At 48.6% G+C, this 10,000-nt stretch overlaps 1 protein-coding gene across 1 annotated transcript in view; it reads right to left on the bottom strand.

Annotated features, from left to right (window-relative positions):
* The window catches only part of STK39 (serine/threonine kinase 39), a 302,762-nt gene extending 293,499 nt beyond the window's left edge, over nt 1–9,263 (bottom strand). The window contains exon 1 of the mRNA XM_044242263.1: nt 9,000–9,263. Within this exon, the coding sequence (XP_044098198.1) occupies nt 9,000–9,207 (208 nt within the window). The 5' untranslated portion in view covers nt 9,208–9,263. The remainder of the gene's footprint in view (nt 1–8,999) is intronic.
* Nucleotides 9,264–10,000: the final 737 nt, after the last annotated feature.

The raw sequence follows: 10,000 nt of genomic DNA on the forward strand, positions 1-10,000 counted from the left end.
TATGCAAAACTTCATAGCATTAGAAAAATTCTATTTAAAGAGAAAAAAAAAAATTTTTTTTCCCAGTGACTACACTGTAGGAGGAATTGTAACACCTATTAGATTGGTTTTGAATTAAAAAGACGGATGGTCTAGGGTCTCAGCTGTATCCTATCCTATCTACACCAATCCTATTACCTTTGGTCCCCGATTATTTATAAAAATTCAATCCCTGGGTGCCTGGGTGGCTCAGTGGGTTAAGCCGCTGCCTTCGGCTCAGGTCATGATCTCAGGGTCCTGGGATCGAGTCCCACATCCGGCTCTCTGCTCAGCAGGGAGCCTGCTTCCTCCTCTCTCTCTGCCTGCCTCTCTGCCTACTTGTGATCTCTATCTGTCAAATAAATAAATAAATAATAAAATCTTAAAAAAAAAAAAAAATTCAATCCCTGCTATCATAACAACCTTTGAAAGCCACCTGTCCTGATATTCAGTTCCTGTGTTTCACATATATCCTTGATCTTTTCCCAACAGTTCTGATTTCTACCCAGCAAGAGGCCCCACAGAACTTCAAGGTTGGGTTATATATAAATACATAAACAGGAAGAGGGAGGTCATGGGTATGCCCAAGAAAGGAAAGCTCTAGAGAAGAAGAGACCAGTGCCAGGGGCCCTCCCTGTCCTACTCTAGAGTGTCTCAGTAAAAGGATGCCACAGCTGTGACAGGGAGCTCTGGTCCTTCATCCGGAGAGACCACCTCACAGTCCCCATGACCCCAGGAGAGCAGGGCCTCTGCCCGCTGCCTCCCTGCACACTGCAGGCAAGTGCAAACACTCAAGTGCTTACTCTTCATCTGGGAGGATTAATGAGCTAATTTCTATAGAGCCCTTTAAGCTGATTGGCCCAGACACAACTAAATAAGCATCATCATCAACCATCGGCAAGACTGACTCTTCAGCATCCAGGGAGGCAAATTTTTAGAAGTCAGGCAATGTTCTCCTTGCACAAGAAGGGAAAAAATGTCTGTCCCCAGAGTTCAGACTTTAATCCAGAAAACATTCATCAAATACTTAATACAAGATGTGGGGTATAGAGGCCAGAGACACTGTCCTCAAGGAGTTAACATCTAGCACTGGGATAGGCAAGGAAGCAAACCATTTGCACGCATTGTGAGGACTGTTAGAGGATGAAATACCCAACAGAGAGAGCAAGGGGCAGAGGGAAAGGAGGCTCAGGCGCAGAGACTGTTGCTGCGAAGAGAAATCATTTATTCCAGGTCTTAACAGGGAGGCCCGATCTGGGTGTGTTCAGTTTATGAACGTGCATCAAGCTATATGTTTATGATCTGTACAGTTTACCATGTGCACGTTACACTTCAATGAAGGTAAAACTTAAAAGGAGAGACAGTGTTCTCAGTTAAATAAACGAAGACGGTAGGGAAGGGTGTGGAACGCTGTTCCAAGCAGAGCAAAAACCTGCCTCACAAGTGAAGGATGGGGGGAAGGATAGCACTAACTATTTCCACAACCATGACAGGTTCCCGTCGGCTGGGAGCTTGAGAATGGAAATCACAACGGATGTCTGTCTGCAAAGAGAGGCAAGAGACGATTTCCAAAAGGCCTTCAATACCGTGCTTAGAGCTATCCTTAAGGATGACAGAAAAGCCACGGAAAGTGTAAGTCTGGGGAAACTGATAAAAACGTTAGTATAGCTCTCTCATTGTGCGGACAATGTGTACTGCAGCTGGAAGCAAGAAGAGAAGAGGAAGGAACCTCCCCAGGAACTTATTACAATTACCCAAATTAGAACCGATCAGGGCCCACACCAAACAGGAGATGGCCAAGAGGAAGAGTGAAAGACAGAGCAAAGAAGACAGCAAGTGCGCAGGAAATCAAGGACTCATGACCAATTTGATGTGGGAGGTGGAAGAAGACAGGGAAGTGGGGGATCCCCGGCGTTTTTCTGTTTTGCGTTCGAGGGTTTTAAGAAGAGTGTTGACGAAGTTCATCAGGTTGGAAGCAAAGGCGGCGAGACCATGAGTTTCATCGTGAGGAGGAAGTTCTGTGGAACATCTACGCGAAGACCTAGAAAGGGCGGAGGCTGGTCCGAAGAAGCCAGAGCGCGTCTGCACTCCAGGTGACAGGTGCAGCCGCAGGCATATTGGGAAGGCGATCCTGGAGCAGGGGCCGCCAGGAAGGGAGAAGGAGGAGGGCAGATGGTGCCACCGCCTGCAGAGAGGAAAAGAGAGGACTGCAGCGTCCCTGGGCTGCGGTCACGCAAGGGTCACAGCGATCGGAGACCCACAACTGGTTTCTCTGCCAGAGGGCGCAAGCAAGGCTGTGGCGGGCTGAGAAGTGAATGAGAGGTTCTTTCAAAAGGCTTAGCTGTGAAAGGAAGGAAGGAGATAAGGTGGTGGCTAGAGGAGGAAGGAGTAGTGAGGGTTTTGTTTTGTTCTCTCTTGTTGTTGAAGATAAGAAAGACCTGAGAGTGTTTTTTAAGCCTGGAGAGAAGCAGAGAGGGAAGGAAGGAGGTCGGGAGCAGCCGTGATGGCTCTATCTGAAAACAAACGCTCCTGTCCTCTCACGCTCTGGGACACAGTGAGGTTTCTTTTAGTCAGCAGCATTTCCTGCCAGCATGGCAGCCTCCACCGGGCGAACGAACTCGGGAGGTGGAAGAAAAGTGCAGTCTTAGCAGGTTGTTCTTAGAGCCCTGTCATAATGGGCTGTTCCTCCCAGTAGCCTTCCCGCAGGATGCTCTCACCACTTGTCAGAGGGCCATTTGGCACCTAAACACCTGAGCTCTCCAGATCCGCCAGGAGCTCCACAGGTCTCTCCACTTCCTCCTGCAGAGGAGGGAAGATGCAAGGGCGGAGGGGCGGGGAGGGCTATCCAGCAAGCTACCTTCTAGCCAGGGCACCCCAGAAGGAGGATACTAGCTGATGGACTCTCACCCGCTCCTTCCCTGCTAGAAACCAAGTGGAGACACCCTTCAAGGCACTCCAGTATCTTGCCAGAGACAGGGCTGTGTCCCTCCTGATAACCTGAATCTGATTAGCAGCCATGGTCTTCCCAGTTAGAAGACTAACTGGGAGCGCGCCCTGTGCAGGCACCCTTCTAAGGGCTTTCCACTCTCTCAATCCACACAACCTTATCTTAATCATCTCCATGTTACCGGTGCGGAAACTGAGTGCAGACACATCTAAGTGATTTGCTCAAGGTCACAAGGCCAGGGACTGCTATTGCCAGGATATGAAATAGTCCTGGCCATCTGACTCCAGAGCCCACTCATTCTCAGACATCATCAAAAATGTAATGCATGCATCAAAAAAACCCAAAATCTTGCCATTTGCAACAACGGGATGGAACTAGAGGTATCATGCTGAGCACTGTAAGTCAATCAGAGAAAAACAATTATCATATGATCTCTCTGAGGTTTGAGAGGCAGGGTGGCGGTGGGGGAGGGGGGTCGTGGGGGATGGGGAGGGAGGAAATGAAACAAGATGGGATGGGGAGGGAGACAAACCACAAGAGACTCAATCTCAGGAAACAAACTGAGGGTTGCTAAGGGGGTGGGGGGTAGGGAGAGGGTGGTGGGGTTATGGACATTGGGGAGGGTATGTGCTCTGGTGAGAGCTGTAAAGTGTGTAAGCCTGAGGATTCACAGACCTGTACCCCTGGGGCAAATAATATACCACGTGTTAATTAAAAAAAAAAATGTAGTGCATGACAGACTGTCAGAGACAGGGAGAAATAAAGTTATTGCTCACAAATCAAAAGCATAAATTCAGCAATGTAATAGTACTACCAAAAGTTTCTTTGCACCTAGAGACATTTTCCCACATGACACTTTAAACAGTACATTTAAAAGAGTATCTCTGTGCTCTAAAGCGAACTATTATCCTTGTTGACCTCTGTGGATATAGTAAAAAAACAAAAACCCACGCTGAACTGTACCCTATATAGGGATGAACTGTATGGTAGGTGAAATATACCACATTAAAGCTGTGACTTAAGTGGGAGGGTATGATGAAGAAAGGCAAACCAATAAATCTGATAACTTAAAGGCAAAAATTTCATGAAAGAACACAAATGACCGAAATTAAGACAACAAAATCCAAATAATAAATATAAACTTGAGGTGTGGATGGCTCCACAGGGGAATTCTATTAAATAAATAAAAAGGCATTTCTATTACAAATGTAACTACTACCAATTATACACTTAAAAAAACAGTTAAAATCATAAATCTCATGTGATAGATATGTGTATATTTTACCGCATTAATAAAAAAAGTACAAAAAGAATATTCCTGTATACATTTTTCTCTTTATTACCAAAAAAAGTGAAAGGATATGAAAGCCAAAGCCCTCTTACACCATACATCTGACACCTCTTTAACTTTAAAAAAAAAAAGAAGAAAGAAAGAAAGAAAAGAAAAGCCAAGGGCACCTGCATAGCTCAGTTGATTGAGCCTCTGACTCTAGACGTCAGCTCAGGTCATGATCTCAGGGTCGCACCCGGTTCCACAGTCAGCACAGAGTCTATTTGTCCCTTTCCCTCTGTTCCCACCCACCCACACTCACTCACGCTCTGACTCTCTCTCAAATAAATCAATAAAACCTTATTTTTTTAAAACAAACAAACAAAAAAGCCCAAACTAGTAAACCAAAAGCAATAGCAAAGCTGCCCAAATGAAAGTTCTGGGAGATACACACTCAGTGCCCTGGCCCTCTGAGATCCTATAAAAACAACTGTGAGCTCCCAATGTCCTCCAGATCCTTCTAGAACATCCATAAAACCCGTTCTAATTTCTAAACCATAGAACTCTGCACAAACTCAGAGCACAGAGCAAAACGGTAGTGCTCTAGGCTGCTTACAGTCTCATTTTAGGAAAAGCTGTTGCTCCTTGAAAATCTGGCCATATGTGCTATTATCTGGGTTTGGGGAGAATGCATATGAATGGTTTAAAAAAAAAAAAAAAAAAAAGACATCACTGGAGAGAAATAAAGTATCCAAAGGAGCTCTTAGTCAAACTATGGCTAAGATGCTAAGAACCAAATTCTTGTGTTGACAAGGACCAAAATTCAAATGTATTACTTCTTTAACAGACTTTATTTTTCAGTTACCTCCACACCCAACGTGGGGCTTGAATTCACAGCCCAAAGAGCAAAAGTCACACACTCCACTAGCTAAGCCAGCCAGGTACCCCTAAATTTATTACTTTTAGATCATTCTAAATGACCACCCAGGACAAAATGAATCAGCACAGAGAAATCAAGCACGAAACTAAAGAAAGGCTTATCCTGCAAAAAAAAACTAAGGAAAGCAAACATCCTCTTGAGGTACAAGTCTATTTAGTGCTTCTCTGAGGAAAACCAACAAAGATCACAGCCCCTGCTGCAATGATGGGACTCAGATAAGGGAAACTCGTATGGCAGTGACTTTGGCGCTGTGATGGAAAAGTTCCTTGAGGTGGTTCAATCCTACTACAGATGCCAAAGACAGCATTTATGTGACTCGCTGTTCACTCTGTTCAACAACGAAGGTAACACTATCAATATTACTAACAAACTAATTTTTCAAATGGCCTCTCTTTGGGTACCCCTCACCCTTCTAAAAAAGGAACTGGAGTGTGGGATGGAGGGGAGAGATGAGGAACAAAGCTTCACGGGGCTGTAGAGTATAGAGTATAAAACCTCCTAGGAACAGCTACTTGTTTAGGAGACAGAATTATCTGAAGTCTACCAAGACAAGAATACAGATGGCTAAAAGGAGTTTAATAATTTCACAACACAGGGCGCCTGGGCGGCTCAGTGGGTTAAAGCCTCTGCCTTCAGCTCAGGTCGTGATCCTGGGGAGCTGGGATCGAGCCCCGCATCGGGCTCTCTGCTCAATGGGGAGCCTGCTTCCCCCTCTCTCTCTGCCTGCCTCGCTGCCTACCTGTGATTTCTGTCAAATAAATAAATAAAATCTTAAAAAAATAATAACAATTTCACAACACTTTCACCCCTCTCGAAGTATAAAGCTCCCTCCGATAGACTTTACATCATTTCCAGGTCATGCATAAACTTCTGAACCAGATTAGCCCTAAGAGCATTATAAACTCTCCACTGATCTTTCAGGACACAAGAAAAGCGATATAACAAAAGGGAAAACTTTATTTTTAGACTTGCAAAATCCTATGTTTACTTTTCTAAAACAGAAGTCAAACAACTGAACCTGCTTTGTTTGAACTTTAGTAAACCGATTCTCTCATAATCCTGAGGCCCTAATCTCTGCCCAGGAGGAAAGGATGAAAAAGTGCTCTGTGCCACGCTGTAAAGTTAAAAACGCGGTGCCTCCCTCCCTCTTCTGCGGAGACACATCCCAGCCTCCTGCTGGTCGCAGTTCACACTGCCAGAGCCCTATCATATGACACCTGCCGTGTGGAGGGGGAAGGCAGAAACTCTCCACCCGCATTCATGTTGAAACTAGTTCAGTGTCTGAACTACTAACTTCTGCATGTAACGTTTAAGCTAAAGTGCTTCACCACAAGTTCACCTGTAATCACTCAACTAGCATTAAACGCTAAATGGAAATGGGTTTATAATTCCCTTTAAACATTAAGCCCTTGCAAAACCCTATTCCAGCAATCTGATTTGTCAATAACATGGCCTCCACACAGACCATTGTTTCGTTGGAAAAATACAAGATAAATTTAAAATGTAGAAAAGCCCTTCCCACCGTGTGAATGTGCAAAAATAGGGGTAGAAGTAATAAGCAGGTGTTTCTGTTCTCAAATTCCTTAAGTAAACTGACCAACCATAATTAACAGTGCCGTTATTGCAAGCAGAAACAAACCCTACAATTAATCCCATCACTTAAAAGAATTTTATTCATTAGCTCACAAAACCAGTCAACTCGAAATACTATGCTTTCAAAAGGCAAAGCTTGCATCATAACCCTGATAAAAGACAAAATAAGCATATAAACTGATTATAACTAAATTCTGGTTCCCGTGATCCCCAGGCCCCCTCCTCCTTTGTGCTCACCCATCAAGTCTTAGAGAACTGATTACAAAAAGTCGTGGAGTCCTTGAGGGCAGGAACCATTTTTATGGACTTGTATACTGCTAACACCTAGGACAATGCTTGGAACATAGTAGGGCCATAGATTTTGTGGCACAAATTAAAAATAGGGGATTACATGCTATAAAGTATGTAAAAAGAGATGCAGAGGAAGCCAATGTACTTTGCCTCAAAAAAAGCAAAAGCCTTCTCAAGGAAAATTTCTTCTGGCCTTGGGTGCTGAGTGAGATTGCCTACAAACATGGGCACTTGGATGAGAACAGCCTGTGCCCAGAAAACAAGGAATGGGAGACCAGATGTGTCATAGGACAGCAGAATATTCAAGGTACAATCAAACAAGCAAACTCTGGAAAGGGGCAAAACCCAAAAAACAAAACAAAAAACCCAACAACTGAAGGGGCTTATATGCCAGTTAAAGCAGTTTTCGCTGGATAGGCTTTGAGAAGCCCAGAAAGTGATTTAATCCAGGCATTGACACAAAGACACATCCCTTAGAGAATCCCTGGCCCAAAGTTGTGAGAAGTCTGGGTTTTCAAAGAATTTTATGGAGAGATATCTATTTTAGATTATTTGAAGTTTTCATATTCTAGGTGACTGTTCTGCCCATCGTTTTCTCATATATATGAAATATATGTGTATTTCAGTCTATGCTGTTTCATTTACATAGAAGCAGGTGATAAAGGCTCATTTAAACGCCTAATGAAATTCTCTTGTTTTTACATTTTTAAAGGGGTCTGGAGGATTTTTTTAAAAGAAAAGCAAAAAAAAAAAAAAAGCCCATATTTAACATAAATATCCTAAATTCCTTTTCCATCACCGTACTTGAATATCCAGCTATGGGAAAGCTGCGTCCCACCGCAGCCCCACTCAAGCTGGAAGCCGAAGGTGCACTTCGCCTGGAGGCTTCCCTAACTAGGTTTAACAAGACTCTGACAAAGGACGACCCACTAGGAAAGGTTCGAAGTGAAGGTTCCACACAAATCTCCGGGCCTTTCACGTGCTTGGCCCAACGAAAAGTAATGCCGGCTTCTTGCTGTTGACTTTGCCAGGTTTTTAAAAATGTACGATAAGGTGATATTTGTGAGCCGACTAGATGGCACCGAACGGCAGGAAGCACATCACGGAAAGTCTCGGGTTTCGCTCTTGCAGCTCGGCCCTGAACCTGAGGAAAGCACCGTCCCGGTGCAGGGGAGGCGGCCAGGGTGCCTGCCTTTCCCCGGGCGGCCGGGCTGGGCGGCAGGCGGCGCGCTAGGGCACCGAGAGGCGGGTACCGGGGCGCGCCGGGCTGCAAGACGGGCGTGGAGCAGCGGCTGTCAGGAAGGGAGACCAGCATCCTCCCCGGCATCGGGAAAGAACCTGGGCCTCCGCGATCCCTACGTGGTCCCGTTACCCACGGCGAGCGGCTGCTGACAGGAGGCGGAGGCGCGGAGCTTGGCGAGCAGAAGCGCGGCTGCGCCCGCTGAGTCCCCCAGGACGCGGCCCCCCGGGCGCAGCGCGGGGGCGCTGGAAGCCCAGGGCGGCTCCCCCGCAACTCCACCCCACCCCACCCCACCCCACCGCACCCGCAGCCGCCTGCCCGCGTGGCCAGCGGCCACGGGCTGCGGCCCCAACGCGCGGGTGGAGGGCGATGCGGCGGCGTTGCCGGATCCCCGGCTCCGCCGCCCCGGCGATCCGGGAGATAAAAGTTTGCAGCATGCGGCTCGTCTGCAGTGCGAGTCACATCCGCCGCGCCGCCTCCTGCAGCACCAGCGCTCAGAGAACGAACAAATAAAAAAAAAAAAAAAAAAAAAAAAAAAAAGAACTGTTGAAGCCGGTAGGCCCCGAAGCCGGCTGCTCTGCCTCCCGGGCGTGCATGCAGGCGAGCCCAGCATCCCGCGCCCCCTCCCGCCCCCGGCCGCGCCTCCCTCCAGGTCTCGGCGCCCGGCCTGAGCCGGCCTCGCCGCGCCCGCCGCACTGACCGATAACCTCCTGCAGTTCGTACGCGTCCCTGCAGATGGGCCAGCCGACGGCCTGCGCCGCCGGGGCCGGGGCCGGAGCCGGGGCCGCGGGCGTTGCCGGGGCCGCCGCTGCTGTCGCGGCCGCGGGGGCCGCCGCCGCCGCCGCTGTCACCGGGGCTGTCTGCTGGGGCTGCTGGACGTGCACGGGCGAGCCGCTCGGCTCCGCCATGATGCTGCCGGAGGAGAGCGGGAGGACGCGCCGGCCGGCGGACGACCTTCCACTTGAAACTTCCCTTCCCTCACCGCCGACACCTCTCTCCCGGCGCACGCCCTCCCCGCCGCGCCGCCGCCGCCGCGGGAGCCAGCCACGAGGGGAGGGAGCGAGGGAGGCCGAGCCGGGCGGAGGGAGGAGGCAGCGCCGGCAGAGGCGGGGTGGGGAGGAGGCGGCGGCCGCCGCGCTCGCCGCGCGCCCCGAGCCTCGTGCGCGCAGTTCTCTGCCTCCGCGAGGGGAACCGCCGCCCCGCCGCCCCCTCCCTCTCTGCTCGAGGCCGGGGAAGTTTCCACCCAAGGGGAGCAGGGCGGGTTTGTGTTTGCTTTTGGGGCCCGCGTCCCAGACAGTCAGGCTCTCCAGAAGATGACCCCTGGGGACCCCGAGGGCGGGGTCGTTGAACCGCCGCCAGGTTTTCCGATTCAGAAGTCGCCCCAGCTAAGGAGAACCTGAAGTTCATTTACAAGTGAGCGACAGAGACACCTACACGCGGGCCGTTTGTAGGACGCCAGTTAAAAAATAACCCAAGTTGTAACTTTCCTGCGCATTACCTGCCAATATCCCTTTCCCACCTTGTCTAATCTAATCTCAGCCCTTCTACTTTTTTTCCTAGTGAAACATGATTCCTTAGGTCCCTGGCTGTTCACAGAGTTTTCTTCATTTGTTCCCAGGCGCCTGGATCCCAGGGAAGTGATACAAGGCCCAATAAAGTTAGCGTTTAAAAAATGGAAGGTGTTTGGACACTTTATTTCAA

Source organism: Neovison vison, chromosome 3 (genome assembly GCF_020171115.1).
Source record: "Neovison vison isolate M4711 chromosome 3, ASM_NN_V1, whole genome shotgun sequence".
Lineage (NCBI taxonomy): Eukaryota > Metazoa > Chordata > Mammalia > Carnivora > Mustelidae > Neogale > Neogale vison.